The sequence below is a fragment of the Talaromyces proteolyticus genome, assembly GCF_021365285.1.
Source record: "Talaromyces proteolyticus strain PMI_201 chromosome Unknown BGW36scaffold_5, whole genome shotgun sequence".
NCBI lineage: Eukaryota > Fungi > Ascomycota > Eurotiomycetes > Eurotiales > Trichocomaceae > Talaromyces > Talaromyces proteolyticus.
The window spans coordinates 552637-577050 of NW_025764281.1; the positions used below are offsets into that span (position 1 = coordinate 552637).

The 24414-nt window shown below is 47.6% G+C and overlaps 8 protein-coding genes and 1 non-coding gene across 9 annotated transcripts; 4 read left to right on the forward strand and 5 right to left on the reverse strand.

The window, feature by feature from the left end:
* The first annotated feature begins 1261 nt into the window (after nucleotides 1-1261).
* BGW36DRAFT_t27 lies at nucleotides 1262-1351 on the forward strand. The gene has a single exon. It is a non-coding gene; the product is annotated as a tRNA-Met (tRNA).
* Nucleotides 1352-3073: 1722 nt separating this feature from the next.
* BGW36DRAFT_376107 (transport protein Avl9-domain-containing protein) lies at nucleotides 3074-6435 on the reverse strand. The gene is made up of 10 exons (XM_046215844.1): nucleotides 6138-6435; nucleotides 5901-6005; nucleotides 5594-5836; nucleotides 5508-5535; nucleotides 5392-5455; nucleotides 5265-5344; nucleotides 5049-5220; nucleotides 4962-5002; nucleotides 4769-4906; nucleotides 3074-4717 (listed from the first exon to the last, which is right to left on the reverse strand). Exons 1-10 carry the CDS (start codon nucleotides 6197-6199, stop codon nucleotides 3248-3250), a joined length of 2403 nt encoding a protein of 800 aa, XP_046072910.1. The 5' UTR covers nucleotides 6200-6435; the 3' UTR covers nucleotides 3074-3247.
* A 486-nt stretch (nucleotides 6436-6921) lies between these two features.
* BGW36DRAFT_146108 (MAP kinase SakA) lies at nucleotides 6922-8691 on the reverse strand. The gene is made up of 9 exons (XM_046209474.1): nucleotides 8487-8691; nucleotides 8362-8409; nucleotides 8158-8287; nucleotides 8063-8106; nucleotides 7907-8006; nucleotides 7502-7858; nucleotides 7372-7450; nucleotides 7133-7316; nucleotides 6922-7079 (listed from the first exon to the last, which is right to left on the reverse strand). Exons 1-9 carry the CDS (start codon nucleotides 8540-8542, stop codon nucleotides 6989-6991), a joined length of 1089 nt encoding a protein of 362 aa, XP_046072911.1. The 5' UTR covers nucleotides 8543-8691; the 3' UTR covers nucleotides 6922-6988.
* On the reverse strand, nucleotides 8389-9439 carry BGW36DRAFT_376116 (uncharacterized protein). The gene has a single exon (XM_046215845.1). The coding sequence runs from the start codon at nucleotides 9150-9152 to the stop codon at nucleotides 8667-8669; it is 486 nt and encodes a 161-aa protein (XP_046072912.1). The 5' UTR covers nucleotides 9153-9439; the 3' UTR covers nucleotides 8389-8666.
* Nucleotides 9440-12106: 2667 nt separating this feature from the next.
* On the forward strand, nucleotides 12107-13426 carry BGW36DRAFT_294984 (G protein complex alpha subunit GpaB; the record flags this gene model as incomplete). Its single annotated transcript, XM_046211135.1, has 6 exons — nucleotides 12107-12233; nucleotides 12287-12632; nucleotides 12683-12811; nucleotides 12861-12990; nucleotides 13040-13278; nucleotides 13327-13426. The coding sequence occupies 6 exons, from the start codon at nucleotides 12107-12109 to the stop codon at nucleotides 13424-13426; spliced, it is 1071 nt and encodes a 356-aa protein (XP_046072913.1).
* A 1439-nt stretch (nucleotides 13427-14865) lies between these two features.
* On the forward strand, nucleotides 14866-17882 carry BGW36DRAFT_293924 (putative glycogen phosphorylase GlpV/Gph1; the record flags this gene model as incomplete). The annotated part of the gene is made up of 8 exons (XM_046211043.1): nucleotides 14866-15041; nucleotides 15099-15111; nucleotides 15180-15215; nucleotides 15266-15327; nucleotides 15375-15478; nucleotides 15529-15606; nucleotides 15656-17421; nucleotides 17478-17882. The coding sequence occupies 8 exons, from the start codon at nucleotides 14866-14868 to the stop codon at nucleotides 17880-17882; spliced, it is 2640 nt and encodes an 879-aa protein (XP_046072914.1).
* A 536-nt stretch (nucleotides 17883-18418) lies between these two features.
* Nucleotides 18419-21058, reverse strand: BGW36DRAFT_293525 (putative SCF ubiquitin ligase complex subunit CulA; the record flags this gene model as incomplete). Its single annotated transcript, XM_046211006.1, has 6 exons — nucleotides 18419-18607; nucleotides 18656-20553; nucleotides 20611-20681; nucleotides 20731-20747; nucleotides 20805-20874; nucleotides 20934-21058. 6 exons carry the CDS (start codon nucleotides 21056-21058, stop codon nucleotides 18419-18421), a joined length of 2370 nt encoding a protein of 789 aa, XP_046072915.1.
* Nucleotides 21059-22267: 1209 nt separating this feature from the next.
* BGW36DRAFT_294521 (RmlC-like cupin domain-containing protein) lies at nucleotides 22268-22801 on the forward strand (the record flags this gene model as incomplete). Its single annotated transcript, XM_046211108.1, has 1 exon — nucleotides 22268-22801. The coding sequence occupies one exon, from the start codon at nucleotides 22268-22270 to the stop codon at nucleotides 22799-22801; it is 534 nt and encodes a 177-aa protein (XP_046072916.1).
* Nucleotides 22802-23020: 219 nt separating this feature from the next.
* Nucleotides 23021-24181, reverse strand: BGW36DRAFT_426160 (uncharacterized protein; the record flags this gene model as incomplete). The annotated part of the gene is made up of 2 exons (XM_046220224.1): nucleotides 23021-23907; nucleotides 23965-24181. 2 exons carry the CDS (start codon nucleotides 24179-24181, stop codon nucleotides 23021-23023), a joined length of 1104 nt encoding a protein of 367 aa, XP_046072917.1.
* Between the last annotated feature and the right edge of the window lie 233 nt (nucleotides 24182-24414).

Consider the following 24414-nt stretch of genomic DNA (forward strand, 5'->3'; position numbering starts at 1 on the left):
AGGATGGCTAATCCATATTCAAATATAGTCTAATCTTAGTCCTAAGAATATATCTTAACTATAAAAGGGCTATCTATAATAGTATGTAAATTAAGAAATATAGATAAGGGTACTATATAGAGATTAATAGATTCTAATAATATAATTGTAATCTAATAATCACATCGGCTTCATTCTTTTTCCACTTCAGGTAACCAGTCAACCATGCCGCAATGTATCGAAATACAAAAATTCTCGAAAATCCATATTCTGCAAAGTTTGTATATTGTGTATGTTATCTTTAGCTGTTACTCTCACCTATCTCAACTTGGGTTGACTTTATCTCGACTTGTTATCTTTCTCCTTTCTTCGTTTTGTCTTTAATATCTGCCCTTTTATCAACCCACTTCCTTCTCTCAGCAAGGGTAAAACTAACGTCATTGAAATCCCCTGGTGACTGGAATTTCACCAACTCTGGAGAATTGGTGTATACGACGACAAACCGTCGAGGAACATTAGCGACAGCAATCTGCTCCCACGACATTCCCGATAGCCAATCAAATACTGAAATGTACATTATTGGTTCTCGCCATTCTCTTTCATTCTGGTACAGTTATTGTTCAAATGTCTCCCCGTTATCTAATGTCCCCTTGGCCTTGATGGCTAAGCGTGACGACGGGTCTGTGGCGAAGGCCGTGGTGGTAAAGGCGTTGGATGACGAGTTCCAGGAGGGCTGAGCTCTCAGATTTTGACCAATCCCGCTCTATAAATCAGTTAACATTATAAAGCTTTAAAAACACATATAAATGCCGTCTACGCATATTGATATAAATCGCTCTGCTGCGAACTGCCTATACTGAACGGAGTACTGCGGGGCGTTTGGGGATCCGCCCGACCCACAAGGCCAAAACGGCCAGCATTCATCGATTCATCCCCAGAGCCCGCTTATATCCAACCAATTACGTCACTTTTGGGAGCCTGAGGCCGAAATGACACGTATAGATCGCCTACAGGAAGACTTACCAGCCCGATAGAAATCACTCTGCAGCAAACTGCCTCCATATAACCCCACTTAAACAAGAGGTTGATTATGAAGAAAATTAATGTATCGCGAAATTACTTTGATTTACTAATTCTACCAGTCTCTAGTTAGTAGAGGAAGTGTCTCTATCAAAGTTGGGTGTGTCTTTAGCTAACTTATCAAGGACACAAAAGGCACGAACGGGAGACTCCAGGGAAGAAATGAGTTTCTTTTTCAAAAAAAGAGAGGGTATTATCGTAAGCCTTGATAGTATAGCGGTTAGTACGTCAGTCTCATATCATCTCAACAGTTGGTTATCTGATAACCAGGGTTCGATTCCCTGTCAGGGCATTCTTTTAAAAAATATATAATTTTTTGTCTGATTTTAAAACTTATTGACTTCACTGTTAGAATTGATGTGCCTAATACCCTATTAGAGGCAAATATACAGAGATGAAGTGAAGAATAACCCAGTAATCTACAAACACACACAATTCAAAGTTAATAATGCTTCAGTAAGATTATCAATAAAGATAAATGGATATAACCTATAGTTCATGTAAAAGTACCATCTTTGAATGTGAACACTCATCCTAGCAAGTTGACATTGCATAAACTTGACTTCTAAGCTCCTTTTGATATGAGACTATGACTAACTAGTGGTCCTAGAAGAGCGCAAACCCTAAACAATCCTCCTAATAAATCAGTAAGAAATCAGCCACAACAATAATAGCAACCATAGTAGGAGAAGAAGTGAAGATACGAGCCTCTCCTAGCCTAACTATGGCACGACGGACGACGAAAGGAGTCGAAGTCGTCGCAGCGCTACATATCGCAGACTCAACTATTGAGTAGACTCACAGCAGGAGGTTAGCAGGTAGCTGATCCGTACCAGCCTATATCATCGACCGCAGAGAAAGAGTATCGGTGATATGAGGGATGGCGATAAAGATGAATGCAGAATGTGGCTACCATCAGCAATATCACGATCGCCACCAGGTGAATACCTTCGAGGTATTCGGCATCCTGTGGCTGGGCATTATCACCTATGGGAATTTCATTACACGGGTTTGCTTTCAACAGTAACGATTTCCTGCAAATCCGTTGAACTCATGTCCGTCATGTTGGTGACTTAGTTGGAAGATATTCAGGGCTAGGGAATCCGACGGGGTTGAGCAAGAAGTTTCTTTCGTTACCCATGTGGGTGCCAATCAAAATGAAGGAAAGAAAAATTAATTAAAATCGTCGTAAAGAAAGAAAAGAGAAAGCGCGTCGAGTGCGACAAATAACACTGAATGGTTGGTTGATTGAGGATGCAACTCCATCGGAAAATTTATATATCTGAGTTTTTTGCCCGGCATCAGCTGTCACACATCCACAACCTATTCGCTGCACGACTGCCACATAGAAGAAAGTCAATTGATTGATTAATCTTCCTACTAAGTACCACCTTCACAGTTCTATAAGGGTATCATCCCTCCAGAACAATATTTCTCACCACATTCCCCACATCTCCTCAAACAGCTAAAACCACAACCCCCATACACAAGACTAAAAGGAATGGCTGTGATTCCTACCATCAATATCAGCGCCTAGCTCTCGCCCACCTCTACACTAATTCCTGCGACGCAGTCGTAGCGGAAATGCGCTCCGCCTGCACAACTTATGGATTCTTCCAACTCAAAGGCCACCGACCTCCAAAACGAAGGCTTCGCCTGCGCCGAACGGCTCTTCTCTCTCCCGATAGCGCAGAAAACAGGATGTAACTATCGAAAAACCATCCTAAATGGCGAATAGAGGGTAAGGGACATTTCAGGGGCAGCGATTGGAAACTGATATAAGATATACTGGTCATCAACTACGGTGAAAAGCATCGGTATAGTGCGCCGTTCTTCAATAATGGGAACGGAGACATTGTGTTTGAGCGGATTGGTGGATTAGGGCCGAGGACTACTGTTAGTGAGCATATCAGAGGAAGTTGATGGCCTAGTTGGAAATGGAGGAGGGAAAAAGGTGCGGGCGGCGGTGACAGTTGTAGTTAGGTGGGTAGCTTGGAAGTTAGTTAATGATGTGAGTTTGGCTAGCTGGTTGATAGGTTTGTGTGTGCGGAATCATATAGTTAATTCAGGTAATAAACATAAGGTATCACGTCATCAAGCGTAAAAGCGACACGAGGCTGGTCGCATATGTAATTAATTCTTCCTCCATGTACATTCGTTTCTATGTTCAATGCAGTGCAGTTTGTTTCTAGGATAGGGTCTTGGTGTCTGCTTCTGAGATTGGCGCTGGCTCGCCAGGTGCTTCTCTGTCTTCTTCCGTCGACTCTTTCGATTCTGTCCGTTCAGCAGGGCCGTCAGTAGAGGTCTTTGATTTTTCGTCTTTCGGCGATGACTCGGTTGAATCATTCTCGGCCACTTTTGAATCGTTATTTGTGGATAATTTCTCGGTATTAAGTACCTCTGGCTTCCCATCTGGTTTCACCCCAGTCTTGCCATCGTCCTTATCATCCACGCCATCCTTGAACGGACTCTCTACCTGGCCCAACGGCGACTTCGGCAACGACGAGGGCAAATCATTTTGCACATCGAGACTATCCGCCCTACTAGGCGAAACTGAGTCACTACGATCCTTCTTACGAAGTACCGTACTCCACCTCTTCCTCCGACTCATGCTCCTCCCCAGCGTTGACGAACTGCTATCCTCGCTTTTCCGCTGCAGCGGTAGTGACTCGCGGCGGCCGCGGTCTAGTGCTTCTAATTTCTCGCTTACGCTCGGCAGGGTTTGCGTTGATGGGGATGTGAGAGAAGACGGGTCTGAGGCGGCTGATGTTGACGATGCGCTTCTCTTGTCTTGCCATTCCTTGCGTCGCTCGCTGGCCCATGTGCCCCATGAGCTGAAATACGCACCAGCCTTTTGGCCAGCGGCGTTGACGGTGGTCTGAGCCTGGCTTAAATCGACAGAGGGTCCACGACGGTTTGCGAACCAGGAAGAAGTCGCCGGTGTGGCTGCTAAAGTCGTCGTGGAGGCCGATGAGGTTGATGCCGTGGAAGAAGTTTTCTCCTCCGATGGGCGTTCAACAGCTCGTTCCTCGTTTCTTTTCCTTTGGGCTTCGCGTAGGGCTTCGATATCAGCCCAGAAACTGTTGAAAGCGCTGCTTACCTTCTTTTGGCCTGTTGCGAATGTTTTGTTTAGGGCTTCTCGGCCCTCGCGGACGCGTTCGTCGAGATGAAGCTCGGATACTTGCTGGGCCAGTCTTCGCTGAATATCTTCCACTGTAAGCCCACCAGCACAGGGGTGTCGAGGTTCTACGATAGAGAATAGTAGAGCGTCTGATGTTAATCGATGGAAAAGAGCATAATTAGGCGTCTCCTGCCACTGGGCAATAAATTCTGTATTAAATTCAATTGAGGGATCACCTTCGATATCGGCTGATTGCGCTTTATTTTTCGACTCATTAGTCCTCGAAGGATACGAAGGTCCGACATGTTGCCGATGGTTCATGCATGACAATAGAGCAAGTAAATATTCCTCAAACTGCAGGCGGATGAATTCTTCTGAGCCCACGTATCCGTGTGTTTTTGGCTGTCCTGGGTGCGATTCGTCCCAGGTTTCATTAATGATTTGTACGAGGAAATCGATCCATCGTCTGTCGGCTGCAGTCAATGCTAGAGCTGTCCGTAATGAAGGCGAGGTCACGTTGACCGTTCCTTCGTCGAGCTATTCACATCTCAGCTCGAGCATTCACACAAAATAGCAAGCCAGACGTACATTAATTAATATATCGCTATAGCGATCTTTTTGCTGAAGAAGCAAAGAGTTAGTCGACCCGACCACGTACGATTTAGTCCCATGATCAGCTAGCAGATCCAGTTGCTGCAATGGCGTATAGGGCCCAAAAATGCTCCCCTGGATGGCGTCAGAATATCTTCAACAATCATCAATCTCCAAATTAGAAACTCACTTTACCAAAAATCTGTAGCGGCAAACCCATATATGCAAGCACTATGTCTCATTAGCTACAGCCACAAAAGGTATGAAACGTTCATACATGAACTCCGCTCACTCGTTTTGAGCGAGCTAGGCTTCTCAGCCTTTTCTGAGTATGAATCAAACGCCGGGTCGGCGCAATCTTGTAAATTATTGATCAAACCGGGTAAAAGAGAGAGCAAGGAAAACTGCATCATGCATAAACGCTCGCATCTGGAGCCAAAAAATAGCATCTATACTATTTAGCACGCTCCTTCAGACTGATAAATTCGCATACCTTTGGCTGCAAAAGTAGTCCTTTGAATAAAACCAGTGTTTGGGATTTAAACTGATGGGTCATTTCTCGTAATGACAAGCCTTTTTTTATTAGTTTGGAAGTGTGCAACAAACCCAAGATGTCTCACCGAGATAAGCGTCTTTCTCAGCCTCATCATTCTTCAACCCAGCAATCAAACTCTCGCGAAATTTCTATATTGATCAGAAACCATCCAGCCGAATCCCGCAAACAGTGCTAACATACCTTTAATATATCAATATCCGCAAAATCCCTGTAAACATCAATACCCCGTTCACAATTCCACTACAGTCACGAGATCATGCACATACCGCTGCTCAAACCACGCCAAGGTGACCATAGACAGCTTTTCTCTCAATGTACCGAAATGCTGCGGTCTATCCGTTACCACCACGACGGCCTTTTGGACCGTCGATCTCGTAACGTCCGGCGAGCGGTTAATCAATTCACTCGCAGAAATCTGCCTGGTACACGAGATCCCAAATAGAGATGTTGCGGGCTGCGTTGATGTGGCTTCGCGGCGGAGGGTGAAGTATGAGAAATCTTCGGTTGATCTGTTGTATAAAAACAAGGAGATGAGCATAGGTTGGTCTGGTTGGCAGCGGGAAGGAAGCATACGCATGTGCGCCGTCTGATAAGGCCATGAAGGGGAGAAGGGACCAGTCGTTTTCAACAGCCGGATTCGTACCGTCTTCGGCGAAGCATAGTTCTATCTCGGGACCTCTAGAAAGACGCAAAGAAAGACGAGTGGTTAGCACTAACCCCGCGTTCAACAACAAAGGGGAGTGAGAGACGAGAGGATTGATTGTAGTGAGATGCAGTGTCGACATAGAAAGGGGTAAGCGCGTTGCTTACCTCGCATGATGAAAGTCTATAACCAGGACAATGGGGTCCTGGTGTACAACGGAGTCTGCCATGGCTATATCGCACGATTTCGGGGGTTGCGACGAAAGAGAAAGAGCAGCGAGGTGTTTAAACAAGTCGCGTTTCCACCCAACCCCGACAACGCCCCATAAAGTTTGACAGGAAGAATCTGATATGTAGCCGGCGGCGGGCAAAGGTAATTAGATTGTAACCAAGAGCTAAGTTGAGTCGTGAGGGATTCCTGCCTGCCCTTGTGATTGTTGTTGATTCTTCATCTGATCAAATCAAGGTGTCCGGTGATTGGCTTGTGGGCAAAGGCGGTGTGCAACCAGGACTGATTATGCGGGGTTCGCCCGTGATAGTAATGATTCATCAGCACATAGATTGATTGTCAATTGCTATTCATGGATTATTTACAAGCTTGAGGGTCCTATAAGTCAATTCTAACATTGAATTTTTCATGTAATGCAAATGTTATCCGAATATGATCCTGTTCTAAGACCTGCGAATCCATATGAAGATCCTGGGCGTGATAGCCTGCCAATCGCCCAATCATCGATTGGCGCTGCAAAATACCCGTCTTTTTCTTGTATAAAGTCCCGATGGTTTTATATCACATGTAGACAAAAATTAAAATTGGAGATAACAAGTGACAGTGACAACGGCCATTCATGTACATGCCGCATGTCCGCAACACGGCGAAGGTGAAGAGCGCAGAAGAGCTAGACAAGATTAATATGCTGAACCATCCAGATGTAAATTAACACGGGCTCTAAATCCCTATACGCTCTGCAACACCTTCTCAAAAAACGTAATACGCGGGCTTCTTCCATCTACCAGACTTAGGGAGCAACTCCTTCCGCTTGTTGCAACGTCGCCTGCGCCACTTCGGAGCCTTGGTCAATGTTATGATAGTCTAGTATCTCCGAGTACCTGCAAACACGGGTAAGTAATAGCTATGTGACATGGTGGTATACGAGCCGTACATCATGATTTTCCAGGTGTCCACCGGTAGATCGGCATCGTTGAAAGACCAATCGAATTTCTCTTCGGCAACGGGTTCGTCGGTAGGATCGTGATAAGGTGCTAGATATTCGTGGGCCAGAGCATCACCGGCCCTGATGCGCTTCCTCGGATCAAAAACAAGCATGTTTTCGAGTAAATCCACGGCTGTAAAAGTTAGTATGCAATTCCCAAAAGGAACAATAAGAAATAAAGAGCGTACCCGCCGGGTCGGCAGTCTTAAACTTGCTAGCCAACGGTTGTCGCTCTCGCTTTGGTAATGATTGAACAAATCGCAGTGTCTGGTAATATCCTGTTAGCGTCATATTCAGTTCGTAGAAAAGGCCTCGCACATTTTCACTGCAGATTGTTTGAATCACATCGTCTGGGGGTGTCCCAAGAAGTTCAGTAATTATAGAGAACTGATTGACATGATCTTTGCCAGGGAACAATGGCTTCCCGTCCAGCATTTCTGCAAATATACATCCGGCACTCCAAATATCGACCTCGACGTCGTACTTTTGCCATGTGAGCATAATTTCCGGGGCACGGTAATATCTCGTCGACACATAGCCGGTCATCTGAGGGTCCTGAATTCGAGCCAATCCAAAATCGCAAATCTTCAAGTCGCAATTCTCGTTAATGAGAATATTGCTCGGTTTCAGGTCACGGTGGACGACACCGGCCGAATGGACGTATTTCAGTCCACGCTATGACTTGTGAGCAAACCATGACACCCTCGGAGCAGTGATGCATACCAAAATCTGATAAAGGAAGTACTGAATAAATTGTTTCTCGAGAGGGCGCGAAGTAAGAAGCCGATGCAAATCAGTTCCTAGGAGCTCGGTGACGAAGTAACTATCCAATAATCATTGAGCGGCTAGCCTAGCTGTGGTGACGACGGGTGCACATACATGTCCTCCAGCGGAGAAATAAAAATGTCGCTCAAGCTAATAACCTAGTTTGTGTGAGCTAGATAGCCGACTCATCATATATGAAAGCTACGCACATTTTCATGCCTCAAATGCTTGAGCAGCTTGAGCTCACGGTATGTGCGTTTCGAAAGCACTGGCGTGCTGAAAGGCTTCATGATCTTCTTCACCGCAACGGGTTGGCCGGTCAATTGATCCTTCGCAGAACTTTGCGATCCAGGCGGTCAGTTTCCTGGACTGTTTTGATTGCGCGACAAAAAAAAAAAAAGACATGTGCATACCAGACCAGACCAAAGGCGCCCATTCCCACGGGCTGGAGATCGGAGTATCTAGAGACGCAAAGCAAGCGTTAGCGACTAGCTCCTTCTCTTTCATCCATCTTCTCGACAGAGTCCTGGCTACCTACCTGCTGGTGATCTCAAAGGTCGTGCCAAAGATCTGGGCACGCACGAATTCCGCCATGATGGACGCGCAGACCAATGACTTTGATGTAGCGAGGGACACCACACACGCGCGCGCGAGAAGCGTACACGGATATGCGTTCGATGCGAAGAAATAAATTAATCGCGTTCTCGGCGGGGTGATCTTAGGAGGCAGAAGGCAGAGTGCAGTACAAGAGCAAGAGCAAATTGCAGTGCAACAGAGGTTGTGGGGAACAAGTGGCGTGGGTGCGTGTCCGTTCGGGCGATGGAACAGACAGGTTGTGGTTGGCGGGCCAGGGCCGGAATTGGCAGGTGTACTGAGTAGGACGAGCAACGCAATGGTTGGTGCGGATAAGGATGGCGAATTCAGGAATCAGCCGAATCCCAGGGATTGCAGCCTTCAGCAGAGACGAACAGCAGCAGACAAGCGACAGCAGACAGCAAACAGCCAGCAAAGAGACGACAGAGGGGAGACGAGGGGGAGAACAGGAAGAGACAAGAATGACGTTGTTGATGCGGCTAGACAGGGCCGCTGCTCGCTGACTGGCCGCCGCCGGGTCGAGACTGTTTTCCGGAATGACGCTATCGCTTCCTGCCTTCCCTGTTTCGTCGACTCTGCTACTGTGCAGGTTACATGAGTGGTTAGTCATCACTTACCCAATACCAGCGAGAATAGGTAAGAATATGTAAGAAAATGTAATATATAATAATAAAATACTTGGTCAGATAAGCATTGGCCAAACTACTGTAGATAGCCGACACCTACAGAGAGGGTGGCTTTGGCGACAGTAAATCCAATGTTACTGCAGGTGGCTGTCGGTGTGGTGTTGAGCGGGCCAATATGCATTTTTTATAGCAGCCCCAGATGTTGGTGATGTATGATATCATAACCTGCATCCTCATACTAAACATTAATGCACGTATTATTATTATTGAGCATCGAGCCCAGGCTGTTGCTATTTTAAGAGTAGCTTGTCATGGCCTCAGGCATTCCTCGCGAAGAACCGCGGCTGATGCCGGGATGCTAGATCTCTCGATTGACATCTGGACTATTGAATATTCTACCAATACTGTTCCAAGTTGTACAATCATTGCCGAGATTTGCGATCGAAATTCTTTGTCTACGCTGGATAACACTGGAGCTAGCTACATATCAGCCGTCTTGATGCGCAGGGAGTGAATAAAGACTGCAGACGCATGCCACGAGCCCGGGATATGTGTAAACTCAATTATTATTTTTATATTTATCAGTCCTTTTTTTATACGAGGGTGCGAATAGTGGCTCTGATTGGCACTCCGAAACGAAAACCCCAGCGGCGGTCATGTGACTGCCAACACTGTCCGCAGTCGGAGTTTGCACCATGCGTTTCACCTTTCAGTTATTTTTGGTGTCGTGTTTCAGCTTGCCGTCCAGTCGAAGAACAGAGAATAATAATGTTTAATGTCTACAGTCAGTTCTGACGACGAGGGCTATCCCCTGCTGATATCAGTCTTATAATAGCATCCAGCGGCCACTGAGCTTGCCAGAATGTGCGCCAACGCGGGTGCTGGTTGTTTCATTATTATTATTGGTAGCGGGGGCGGGCACTGGCCACTAGCCCCTGAGGTTCGCTTGTACGTGAAACTCCTAACTTGTTACCTGGTACTAGGTGGTAAGTGCTGAGGAGTAACTGAGGGCCAAGGCTGAAGGATTGTCAAGTCGCCGCCTGGGTCCGCCTCACAGACCAAGCGATCGACATGGGCTGAAGGCTGTCACGACGATGATTGAGCAGGCCATCTGACACGCTGCAGCCGAGCTTGCGTATCAGGGATCTCGCAGATTGAGACTCGTTCAGGCTCGGATGATCTCGTCATCACAGACCAGCAGCCATGGCGGTTGCCATTGCCACGGAGGAATGGCCAAATAGTGATACAGCACGGGGTAAGAGGTAGTTAAGAACGGATAGTAACGACGTACTAGACAGAAGGAGTATGTCGGAGGACGCCATGACCAGGCAGGGCGACGCTGACTGGCTGGGCGCCTCCGTTACCCGCCGCCCACGTGAAGCGGTGACCCCTCCACAGCTGTGCAGTGCGGTAGTACAGTACCACTCGAGTCAGGATGATTGCGATTTTCGTCTGCAAATACCGTGAAGATCACTAAATTATGGTTTATCCTGTTTATCACGGTTATCACGGTAGATACATATGCATATGTGTATATATATCTATCGTCGACTATCCTGTTATGGTCCTTACATGCACATCATAAGCCCTGTTTGGGCCCGCCACTAGCTGCTAGCTGGTAGCTAGCAGCCATATCACACAATAGTGCATGGCAAGAACTCCCCTATTATTGGAATTGGAATTGGAATTGCATGGAATCAACCGAAAGCAAGACGATCGGGGGATATGATATGATCATGTCACTGATATATTATATACATCACGGAGATATACATGATAATAGGCAGTGCTCGGCAAGGCAGATTCGATCTTCGCAGTGTCGATCGACCACTGGCTGCCTTTTGCGGGAAGCGCCCACAGCGCTGCCGTGTTGTTCCTCTGACTTGTGTTGAACATGCTGCGCTGGGGGGTTATTTGCATACGATAATAGACACGATATCATATATCATGTATCATATATAATCAATAGTAAATAGTAATAGTATATAATATTTGGCATGTAGTATTTGGTACAGAGACAAAGATGAGCGAGGCATGACTTGCAGGCTGGCACGCCACGAAACGCGTTAGGCCCCTTTCGGCGGAGGGGCTGCCAGCCTGCCACACTCCGGGCTCCCGTGTCGCTCCTCCCCCCCAAAAAGACGGCCGCTACTACCACCTCTTGTTTCCTGCATCCACTCTGTGCCCTACACTCCCTAGTACCACCTACCACCTCACTACCCCGTCCCGTTGGTCTTTAACTTCGACTGAAACCTCTCTCTCTCTCTCCTCCATGCCTGCTCTTGCTCCGGCAGTGGCATTCCCATTCCGCCTCCCATCCCCATCCAGTCCCTGCAGCACGAGTTAACCGCCGTCGACGCCGACACGCCGACACCTCGACCTATCGGCCCATCGACCCATCCTGTCGAACGGACCTCCCGCCCGCCATAGCCACCTTCGCTCTCAGCTGGGTCAGCTCGACGTGATTCTGACCTCCCCTAACAACCACAACCGCAGAACTCGATCCATCGAATAATCCCAGCCTTTTCTCACCTTTCGAGACGAGAAAATATCCCCTGTCTGTCGCGTTCACCAGCACAATTCGGTACCCTCAGTCGGAGTTTGCTAGGTTGAGACGGTCGGCTATTGCCCATCCACCGTCAACTCCAACGGCTGGCGAGCGAGTGAGCTCCACAGCCAGCCCGCGAACTGTGCCAGCATTATACATACATCTCAGTCGTACATACGTACATACGCCCATATCATCGAAAATTTATTTCCTGCGAGCCTTTGCGGCGGCGTTGGATCAGGCATTCGCCGGTGGATTCCCGCCTTGATAGCGAACACCCCTAGCTCGGGTAGGACAGCTCGCTCCAAGTTGCTCGAATAATTCCCAGTCGGCCGTTTGCGCTGAGATAAAGGTGTTGAACGAGTGTTGAGCGCACATCACACAGGCAACATGGGTGGCTGTGTGAGCTCCGAGACCAATGCGGATCTCGAACAGAAAAAGCGAAGCCAGGCAATCGACAGAAAGCTAGAGGAAGACTCCCGGCGACTAAGGCGAGAATGCAAGATCTTGCTGCTGGGTGCGTGTTAAATATGCAATCCTACTGCTGCAGAAGACTAACTGGCGATGCAGGCTCCGGTGAAAGCGGAAAATCAACCATCGTGAAGCAAATGAAAATTATCCATCAAAATGGATACAGTGTGGAAGAGCTCGCTTTATACCGCTTGACCGTGTATAAGAATCTTCTCGATTGCGCCAAGGCCTTGATCCAAGCATACCATCACTTCGAAGTAGAGCCGACCAGCCAAAGAGTACGAGATTTCCTCACATTTATCACAGAATACAACATAGACCCGGATCCGAATATCCCCCTAGACCCGAAGGTCGGAGATGCAGTGACATATATTTGGAACGACCCATGCACAGCAAGCGTTTTAGAACACCAGAGTGAATTTTATCTCATGGATTCTGCTCCATAGTGAGGCTGCCTCCTAGTTGTGCTGGAGTGAAACTAACCGCTATCATCAGTTTCTTTGAACATGCGAAGCGAATAGCAGCCCCGGATTACATTCCCAACGAAGCAGACGTGCTCCGTGCTCGAACAAAAACGACTGGTATCTATGAAACTCGATTTACCATGGGCCAGCTCAGTATACAGTATGCCATGTCTAGTTTATTCAAAAGGGCTCTTCCTAACCTATTTTAGTATGTTTGATGTTGGCGGCCAACGCAGCGAACGGAAAAAGTGGATTCATTGCTTTGAAAATGTCACATCCATCATCTTCTGTGTCGCTTTAAGTGAATACGACCAAGTTCTGTTGGAAGAAAGCAACCAGGTAGGCTTTTCTAACCAGTGGTACACCAGCCAGTACTGACATCCGATAGAACCGTATGATGGAAAGTTTGGTGCTTTTCGACTCGGTCGTCAATTCTCGATGGTTTATGCGCACGAGTATTATCCTCTTCCTCAACAAGGTCGATCTGTTCCGTCAAAAGCTCGGCCGATCGCCATTGAGCAATTATTTCCCCGACTACTCTGGAGGCAATGACGTTAACCGAGCCGCGAAATATCTTCTCTGGAGGTTCAACCAGGTCAACCGTGCTCATCTCAACCTATATCCTCAGTAAGACACACTTCAAGAGAAAATGGTCGCCATGCTAACACTCTCTAGTCTGACCCAAGCCACCGATACCACCAATATTCGCCTCGTTTTCGCCGCCGTCAAAGAGACCATTTTGCAAAATGCTTTGAAAGATTCAGGAATTCTTTAATTATTCCTCACCTCCCCTAAGTGCGTCTTTGGAAGACCACCACGAAACCATTTACCTCCACGCAATATCTACGACTCAACTGTTCCTATTCCTACATTGCTATATACTTCTTCGAGTTCCACCTACGGGTTTCAGGGCGTTTTGGCGGGGTTTTGTCTATATTTGTCGATTTGGCGCAGTGATATGGCATCTACCCGGTCTTGCAGAAACATGGTCTTTCCGCGACATACAAGTCCTTATGTCTTATTTATTCATCGTTAAGCCTGTTCCTTCCGGCGTTCTCTTCTTGCGGCAAAAGCTACTGCATGGGTCTCCTTTTTGCTGGTTTGACTTGACGCCGCACCCTCTTCGGGCTAGGAGGCTAGTTGTGCCTCGGCTTTTGCGCATATGATACTACTTTAGTTATGATGCTCCTTATCTTCCTTCTTTTCCCCTTTTTCTCTGCTAGTTTACATTAGCGTTTCGTGAGCATGCGACGGACGAATTTTTCTCCAAACATTGACATTTCTTTCCTCATCCCGTCACGGAGAGCCGGCTTGCGGGCCTTGAGCGATATTTCATAATCAAGTTGTTGATATCCATCGATTTCTCTAGATTGTAGAGCTGCATTATATTCTGGATGGCGCATAAGAGAATTTTATCTTCTGTTCCATCTACAGCATTGAAATCTCCAGTCAACTGGTGATGTCAACGGCTTTACAATCTTAAGCATTAAAGAGTAAAGACCGCGAGCTAGTCTCCACCGACCCACCAGATCAGCGCCAGCTACCTGGGAGTACCAGAGCAGACAAGATGCTCAGTTGACTTACTCCAAGCTGAAGCCGCGAACATACAGATGTACAGGTGTGATATTACCAACCCTACTACTAGTAGCCATCGCAATCGCTGAAAACAGCCCAGCCCGGCACGCAGGCAGTCAAGAACGCTGAGACAGTGCCCGCGGCCCCGCACGGCGCTCGAGCGGCACCATCCAACAAGATCTAGACCAGCTCTGCGCCTGCCTTGTATTCTGCCCTGGCCAGTGTGTATAATGCAACACTTAAGACATCAGTTGATGTCCTACTCTTTTCCCCTCATTCAAACCCCACCATGGCCTAACATCCTACTCCATCATCCCAACTACAACCGTGCGTTGACTGACATATACTTACTCCATTACATACGCCTTGATTGCTTCCTGCAGCTTATCCTCCTCATTGCCTTTGTAGCCTGTGGATCATATCCCGAATTGGTCGGCCACGAGATCAATTGGCACTGTCCGCTTTACCTTTTGCTCTCCAGTTGGGAAGACGTGTACGTGTACCACCTGCCCTCGCAACTTTTATATTTAAAGTAGAGCAGCAAGCTTCCATTTCTCATTTCTTGTCTAACAGCGATTGAGACCTAGCCATTGAAAGCGCTAGTATTGAAGGAATAAAGTTATATATTTACGAATCGAAATGTCTGCAAAACCACTCGCCCGTGAACGAAAGCCGTCTATTGGTGTTCCTGTCGCCGAGTTGCTTCCCGTTGGCCCAGGCTTCAGTCGTCCAAAACACAAACGAACTTTCACTGGGTTTGGCCCGTCGGAGATTAAGGCTGTGGAAGCTACTATTCCGGAGAGATTGAGGGAGACGTGAGTGATTCGTTATGTTGAGGGATAGTGATGGGTGTGCTAATAATGTGTGTATAGATGGAGAAAATATGTATAGACTTTCCCATTCTACCGGCGTGTTTGCTTTGGATTTGGTTCAATGAGCTGACTGTATCTTAGTCGGCGAATGGGTTTGAGGACAAGGGGGGATTCGAGGTACATGCATTCAAAGAGTGCTGCTGATGGAGTAGTACTGATAAGTACAGCGTGAATTCATCCGCCATGTCGAGACGACTCTAGCCCGTTCGCTGTACAATTGTGATGAGTTGTAAGTTCATCTTATACTGTTAATGGATTTATTCTCAAATTCAACAGGGCAGCCTACGCGGGTACCGCTCTGGCCTTCCGTGATAAGATGATTATCGAGTGGAACAAAACACAGCAGCGTCAGACGTTTGCGGACCAGAAGCGTGTATATTGTAAGATACATCTGACATTCGGAAGGACCAAGTCTAACAGTGTTTTCAAGATCTATCGCTTGAGTTTCTCATGGGAAGAGCTCTTGACAATGCTATGTTGAATATCGATAAGAAGGATGCTGCGAGAGGTATGCTCTCTTTACCCCCCTTAGAACGGCCAGATTAATGAGTATATAGACGGCCTTGGAGAACTGGGCTTCCGGATCGAAGATGTCATCAGCCAAGAGCATGACGCTGCTCTGGGAAATGGAGGCTTAGGACGTCTGGCTGCTTGTCTTCTCGACAGTATGGCTACATTGGACTATCCAGCATGGGGCTACGGGCTTCGCTACCGCTATGGCATATTCAAGCAGGAGATAATTGACGGATATCAGGTCGAGATTCCCGATTATTGGCTTGACTTCAACCCCTGGGAGTTTCCACGACACGATGTTACCGTTGGCATTCAGTTCTATGGCCATTCTGAGAAACATGAAGATGAAAATGGCAAGGTCAAGCACGTCTGGAGTGGCGGAGAGATTGTTCAAGCGGTGGCATACGATGTGCCCATTCCTGGATATGGGACTAAAACGACGAATAACTTACGTCTTTGGTCTAGTAAAGCCAGCAGCGGCGAATTCGATTTTCAAAAATTCAATGCCGGTGACTATGAAAGTGCAGTGTCGGATCAGCAACGAGCGGAGACTATCTCTGCTGTACTATACCCGAATGATAATTTAGACCGTGGCAAAGAGCTTCGTTTGAAACAGCAATATTTCTGGTGTGCTGCTTCTCTTTGGGACATTGTGCGAAGATTCAAAAAGTCCAAGCGCGCTTGGTCCGAGTTTCCGGACCAAGTTGCGATTCAGTTAAACGATACCCATCCTACCCTCGCCATCGTCGAGCTTCAGCGTATCCTGGTTGATCAGGAAGACTTGGAATGGGATGAGGCTTGGCAGATTGTTGTCAATACATTCGGATATACCAATCACACCGTTCTACCGGAAGCGCTGGAGAAGTGGTCGGTTCCGCTCCTGCAGCATTTGTTGCCACGACACCTGGAAATCATCTATGATATCAACCTGTTCTTCTTACAACATGTGGAAGAGAAATTTCCTGGTGACTGGGAACTCCTTTCTAGGGTTTCTGTGATAGAAGAATCGCAACCCAAGATGGTGCGAATGGCGTACCTAGCCATCATCGGGTCTCACAAGGTCAATGGTGTAGCCGAACTACACTCCGACTTGATCAAAACGACTATCTTCAAGGACTTTGTCAAAATATATGGTTCAGACAAGTTTACCAATGTGACCAATGGAATCACACCCCGACGATGGCTTCATCAGGCGAACCCTCGCCTGTCCAGTTTGATAGCGTCAAAGCTAGGTGGCTATAATTTCTTGATCGACTTGACTCTTCTCGACGGTATTGAAAGCTATGCAAACGACCCTGACTTCCGTAGAGAATGGACAGAGATCAAGACTGCGAACAAAGAACGTCTTGCCAAGTACATCAAGGAAACGACCGGGTACAGCGTTTCGCCAACTTCGCTCTTCGATATCCAAGTCAAACGTATCCACGAATACAAGCGACAGCAGCTGAACATTTTCGGCGTCATTCACCGATATCTGAAGATCAAATCAATGACCCCCCAAGAACGCAAGAAGGTTGTTCCTCGCGTTTCAATATTTGGCGGCAAAGCTGCGCCGGGGTACTGGATGGCCAAGACCATCATCCATCTGATCAATGGCGTGGCTGCAGTCGTCAACAAGGATGCTGAAATCGGTGATCTCCTCAAGGTCATCTTCATTGAAGACTATAACGTGAGCAAGGCGGAAATTCTCGTCCCGGCGTCCGATATCAGCGAACATATATCAACCGCCGGTACTGAAGCCAGTGGAACCAGCAACATGAAATTTGTCCTGAACGGGGGCTTAATCATCGGAACTTGCGACGGCGCCAATGTAAGTCACCCTAACCTATCAAAATTAACATCAAACTAAAACAAAAAACCACCCAGATCGAAATCACCCGAGAAATCTCCGAATCCAACATCTTCCTCTTCGGCAACCTGGCCGAAGACGTCGACAGCCTCCGCCACAAACACCTCTACTCGGGCTTCACACTAGACGAACACCTCCACAAAGTCTTTGAGGCCATCCGCGCATCCGCCTTCGGCCCAGCCTCCGCCTTCGAGCCCCTTGTCGCGTCCATCACCGACCACGGCGACTACTACCTCGTCTCCGACGACTTTAGCTCCTACATCCAGACCCAAGAAGCCATCGACGAGGAGTTCACGAAGCAGGACGAATGGGTCGTCAAATCGATCACGAGTGTCGCCCGTATGGGGTTTTTTTCGACCGATCGTGTGGTTGGTGAGTATGCCGATGAGATTTGGAACGTTGAGTCGTTGGATGTTGAGTAGCCTTCTTATCTATATGGAAGGATACTTGGTTGGTTTCTAGGTAGTTGTCTTTCTTTTGTATGCTCGTTAAATTGTGGATTGGATTTGGATATCCATTGATCTATTTTTATTCTAGACAGTTTAGATGAATATAACCCTGACACTGTCCATCAACTTACTACATATGATGAACCTTGAATGTAAATCTACACCGGACTTGCAATATTTACATGCATTGAGTTATATAACCGTCAATTTACGCTTCAAATGTTATCGATACTTTTTCGTATTTGATTCATTCATGTTCTCAGTGCTTGCTTGCTGGCTTACGTTAAAGAGAGATTGAGGTATGCAATTCAAACCAGTTGACCCATCCATCCATTGATGTCGTCCATACCATGGACACCCCACGACCGTAACCCATACCATCCATCCGAACCTGATCGTATAAAAAGGTGAGGAGTATTTTTCAACAGCTATAGAAAAATCAAAAAAAAGGAGATAGAAGCGAAAGCAACGCTGGATGAAGATGTAGATGAAGAAGGGATGTTTGATGATTATGCTATGTAGGCTAGTTCGTCATTGTCTAATCGTTCAATATAGTCCTTTTCCATCAGCGCCTCGATGTTTTTCTTGATATCAGGCACTTTGGGCGGAAAACGGGCTTTGACTTGTTGGATGACTTCTTGTACAAGTTGGACGTGTTTCATGGTCTTGCGCGATTTCATGATGCGCACGATGGCGGACTGAAAATGTTAGTTTAGAACATAACGGGTTAGGTGGGTATGGATTACCTGAAGGAGAAGTTTTCGGTCCTCTTCAATCGTCTTGTGTGTGTCATCGGCTTCGTTCTTTTGCTCGGATTTGATCTGCAGGTTGAGGTTCACCTTGACCTTCTTGTGTTTGAAGTTGTGGTTTAGTGTGAATGACACGCCCGGGGCAGGTTTCGCGCCATCTGGACTGGCAAGCAGAACCTTTGCTTTCAGTAATAGACCCATGTTCGGCTCTAGAATCTCGGGTAATAATTTGGTCGCTTTTTGGATTTCGTCATATTCAAGAGAGTCGTGCTCGTTGTAGAGGAGTAGAATGCCCATTTGATAGGTCGACACCTGGAATGTATAGGGGACTTTGGTGTTCTTGATGTAATTAGCCTTCATTTCTCCCTTGCACAGTTGCCATAGCCATGTTAATTTACGTCCACTGTGCTTGTCAAAGTAGAAGTGCTGAAATCGCTCCGCAGTCTTGACGATTTCCGTTGGTGGTATGAATTCCGTCGACGGCGGGTTGAGAGGCCAGAAGCCCGTACCCAAGATTTGAAAGTGAGGGTCGACCATCTTTCGCCGATCTTCATCATCGAGAATCTTCTCTTGCCAATCACGGTAGCTGGCGTTGAGATCCTTGGAGATCTGAATATCCTGGAACATGCGTTGCAATTTGTTTGTATATTCGAAACCACAGGCTTCTTTCAATTTGCTAATCATGCTGGTCTCTGCATCATCAGAAACAGAGCTGACGTGAACAAGACGCTTGGCAAGCATTTTGGAGTAGAATTTTTGGAAAACATCTTTGTCTTCGATATATTTGAAAACCGTCATGATCTGTGTAAGCATCTCTTCCAGTTCCGACTCCTCCGTGGCCTTCGACCCCTTCTTGAGTAATGAGTCCGTATATCGTGCCAGCAATTCTGGAGATTTGGAGGAGCTGGTCTTGCAGATGGAGTTTCGATTGACAAATTCACGACAGGCATTGTCCAAGGAACGCACAAACTCGGATTCACCTGCAAATGCAGCATTGACCAACATTTGATATCTCGAGTGGACTTGCAGAAGAGCATCCACGTACAGTTTAGGCTCGAAATTATCACCATCTGCACCAACCTTGAGCACTGCGGCAAGACCTGCATCCCGCACATGTTTCTCAAATTTGGAGCGCAACGGGTCGAGGCCATCTTTGATACGTGATAGCAGTCGGTACATGCGAGCCAAATCCTCTTGTCGATCGTTATCAAGGAGGACTTGAAATTCATCACGCAAGAGGGGAGAGTGGGCAGTGACCAGCACATCCAAACATGTCTCTGTTAGGCGCTTTGTGATATCTGTATGTAGATAAAGTCCGACACGGGCCTTTTCTTCATCCAACCGAGACTCCGCCTTCTTCATGTATTCCACAACACTGTTCTCTGCCACGAACTGTCGAGACTCGTTTTCGTAGTAGACACGAGTAGCGTCGATAAAAGGTTTTTCAAAGAATTGTCGATAGACTTCTAGTGTCGATTTGGTGCTGTCGTTCTCGTCCAGACCCAGCGACACGAACGAATCTACAATGCTCTTAATTTGTGATTGCTCGATTGTGTCGCCGTTTCGCTGTTTCTCCACCAGGTTGAGAACCGCAGACATCACTTTCTCCTGCACATTTTTAAAGAAATCTTCTCGCCACTTCACGAGATGAAGTGTATAGACATCGTAGATATTCTTCTTTCCTTCGTCGATTTCTCGCCTGACCCAGTGACGATTTAGGTAGCGGAAAAGATGGTTGATATATTTGGCGGCGGTGGTGTATCGATCCCATTCCCGGATATAAAATCCTAGCAAGGCTTCTTCGGTATGGGTCTCAGAAGCTTCAAACACGTGGTGCAGGTGTTTAGACAAATATTGCCCCAGCAGGTTGTAGAGCTCTTCGCCGAGAAGGTGTGCTAAAATAGATAGTATTAGCTTGCAGTGGAAGGAGAGTATGGGTGCGCGAAACGAACCTCCTCTGTGAGCCTGAAGACCGCCGGAATGCCCAGCTGCCTTTTGTGATGTGCAGAAATCGTGAACGGCGCTAGAACAGGTTAGCTTATTCGACGGCTCTGTATTCGCTGGGAACTCACGTGTAAAGCGCCATATACTAGTAGACAAGATCAGCTATAAATCCTGCTTGTATCTCTATTTGGAGGTTACTCACTGTTTTCATATCAACTCCTTCCTCCAACTTAAGCATCACACCGTTGATGCCCTGCTCCAAAAACGACCATCTGCAAAACTATAGTCAGTCGTGATTCCGGGCCACCCAGGTTCCTTGTATGAAACTCACGTATCCTGGATGTCATCTTTTTGAGGAGGCATCGTTGGAGGCATGGTTGCCCTGGTTTTTCGAATTCGACGCGAGCGGCGGAGGGGAACGGCAGGAGCTGCTGGGCCTGGGGCAGTTAGATTCATGGTGGTTATTAAGAATGAGTAATCTCAGCGGGAGGTTCAGTATATGAAGAAAAAGAAAGAACAATGAAACCAGAGGCAACAGCAAAGATTTGAAGACGATACTGATAAGCCCACACAACGATCTCGAGACAAAAAAGTAAAAGAACAAAGTAACAGAGGAGAGGTTGTCTTCTGGGTAGTGCCGTAAGCTACCTGGAAGCGCAAACTTTGTCGTTGTCATCCGAACGTTTAGGCGGTGGGTTGGTGGGCAAGTAACCATGGAGAGAGCACAGCTGACGCCATGTTTCGACCATACATTTTGGGGAAAGGGAAATAAATACTGGTAGGATCCGGTAGAGCCGTAGATATAAAAAGCAGTCAAAAGAACAGGGCGATGTTGTGTCGAATAGGACTTACCGTACAATCAAATCAACGCAGCTGTAGCAAAACAGTGGTTCAGAGGATTGAGCAGTTGACACGGCGCACAAAGAGCAGCGCCAAGGGACACAGTCTATGGAAGGAGGAGGGTCAGGAGATGCCGCAGAACAAAAGCGCAGGAACAGGACAAGCGCAGTATTGAGGAGATGAGGCGAGGCAAGATGAGATGTCGACAAGTAATAATGCTGGTAAGTGAGGGAGATGATAGACGCGGGCGGCGGATGGTGTCAGCCTGGGCGCTGGCCAGCTGAGCGGCACTGCACAGCGCTGATTGGAGCATGTTGTGTAAAGTGGGGCGGTCGCGGCGATCCTGCTTGAGACTAAGCTATGTTCATCTCGAATGCGTTTTGATATTATTATTTGCTTGCTTGTATTCGATGTTTATATGTATCCTGGTATTGGCTTCTTCCATTCTACTCTAAGAGCTCGAGTCCAGGCAGACTTAGCATCCAGCTAGGACGATGAGCTCAGTTACCTGGACGAGGAGATAGTATGTGTTGACAAAGACGCTGCTGACTATAGTTGGTTACATGACTGTATGATCGCACGCGAATAGCAGACCTATGCCTCGGGGTAACCCGATCAACATGCAAGAACAAGCCACACAACCGAGTAGGACGTGCGATCTGTCTATATTCAAGTTCGAGATGTCACATGACGTCATCATGTCACTAGCATAGAACCGAAGATGTCAGTCTCTGAGCCGCCACCAGAAGCAACCGTGTTTCTCAGGATTGCTGCGGAATGGTTTGAGGACCACGTTCTTCTCAGCTCGGGCGAGGATATGCGCAGATGTCTTTCCAACCTCCATCCACCATCGATGTCTCCCGACACCATATCCCTGCATGGGGACGAATCCCCAATACCTCGATCCAGAACAAACCTCTGTTGATCTACCATTCCGCCTTCAAAGCCTCCGCGCCCCAGCTCTCAGCGCACTTGAAAGAAGTTGCTGTCGTTGTTCCGCAGTGGCGCTATACCATGTACCGCCAAAGCCACTTTCATTCGACAAGCCACGAAGTCTTGGGTGTTGTGTCTGGACGCGCGCGTCTATGTTTTGGGGGTGAAGAAAATCCTGGTCGCGCTGAACCAGTCGTGGAAGAGGGAGATCTGATAGTTGTCCCTGCTGGGGTGGCCCATCATTTGTTAGAAGACTTGGATGGTAATTTTGCGATGCTAGGTTCCTATCCAACTGGGAAGAACTGGGATATGTGCTATGGAGTCGAGACAGAGGACGAAGACGATATCAAGGAAAACATCCTACAGCAGTCGTGGTTTGACCAGGACCCGCTATATGGTAAGGATGGTCCTGCTATTCACGTGTAGACAACCTATATCTAAAACATCTTGCGTTGAACGGGTTGCACATTATTAGTAAAAAGTTTGAGCCAGTCATAGGTGAACACCAAAGGGTCAAAATCAATAAAGAAGAGAGATTCATAACCACTGTTGCGAAGTATTCCTAGCAATTACTAATGCGTATATTTCTTTGCATCCATACGCCGCCTGAATAGTATGATAAACTTGAAATAAGACTTCGAAGTATCACTTGGTGACCCTCTCGACCAGCCTGAACACACTTATACAGAATGTGAGCAGCCAGGCGATCAGGGCAACAAGCAGAACAGATGCTAGTGCAGTTTGTCGCTGACATATGGCACTGTTCCTCTCGTCGAGTTCATTGTTAATGACCGCGTCGGTACACGGTCCCCGCAAATCGCCCAGTTCCGCGAAAGCAAGGCTGAGATTAGCCGAGTCAAACACAATGAAAAAGATATCCAGCAATATAAGCCTCATTTTAGCCTTTGGAGATCGGAGACCAAGAGGCTTGCCGGTATATTCGTCGTACGTAATGTACACCAGGTACACGAGCGCCACTGCATCAACCACAATAGCCATAACTGCCGACGGGCCTTGAACCTGGCGGTCCCGATGTCCCATATGATTTATAGAGCCACCCAGTGCCAAAGCGCACAGGGAAAAGATCCATACCGTCGCCCGCAATATCAGCGGTACTATAGGACTCTGTAATAGATTCATCTGAAATCGTTTGACACAGCTTCGTTTTCGCGCTTTCCATGATGCCCGGCCAAGCTCCGCGTCAGAGCCATTGCTGCTTACTCCCCAAGGCTGCGAATAGTCACCTAGGTTAGTATTCAGCCATTCGAAGGATACCCGTTTCTCTTCCGCGCCTGAATCCGCGTGCGGGTATGCGACGGAGCGAGCGAAGCGGGTCCATCGAGACTCTCGGAGCCCTGTCTTAGGGTCCGGATGGCCTATATCATATCCTTTCCCGTCTCTGTTGGGCTTGGACTTGTCGTAGGGGGAGTGGTTGTGCTGTGCGACAATAGCATCGTCGATCTCGGTGGGTAGCAGACTGGTAGTGGGGTCGTGCTCGTCGTCGTCAGGAACATCGAATGACCTGACCCATCCTAATATCAAAAGTTAGATGTATATTCAAGGTTCGATTCAGCGCTGATGGGTCACACCTGGTAAGGTTCGCGCAGGCCGAAACAACCAGTGCTGTGCAGGTGACCCCGTCAAAGCCGAGGGTTGAGCAGACTGTGCCAGACTGACGGTTGAAGCGATTGTCGCACTACACGGTCGGCCTGCCTTGCGAGCATCTGGATCGAGAAAAGGGCCGGAAGAAGTGTTGAGCGTTGTTGGTGAAGCTAGACTGCTGGACTCCCGCGCATCGTGAGCCATTGCATAGGACAAATCGCATGACACGCGGGCTTTGCGGTGGAAATGGGAACTGAGGTAGCAGATGATACTGAAACCACGCCTAGACCACGGCTAAAGAGTGTGGGATGGAGAGATGACGAGAATAGAATTAATGGTGGGCAGGAAGAAGTGTAACCGGCAGAGTCGGCATAACCGCGGACGGTAGGTACCTGGCGGGAGCCTTATTACCAGCAGCCATCGTCCTTGTATTTATC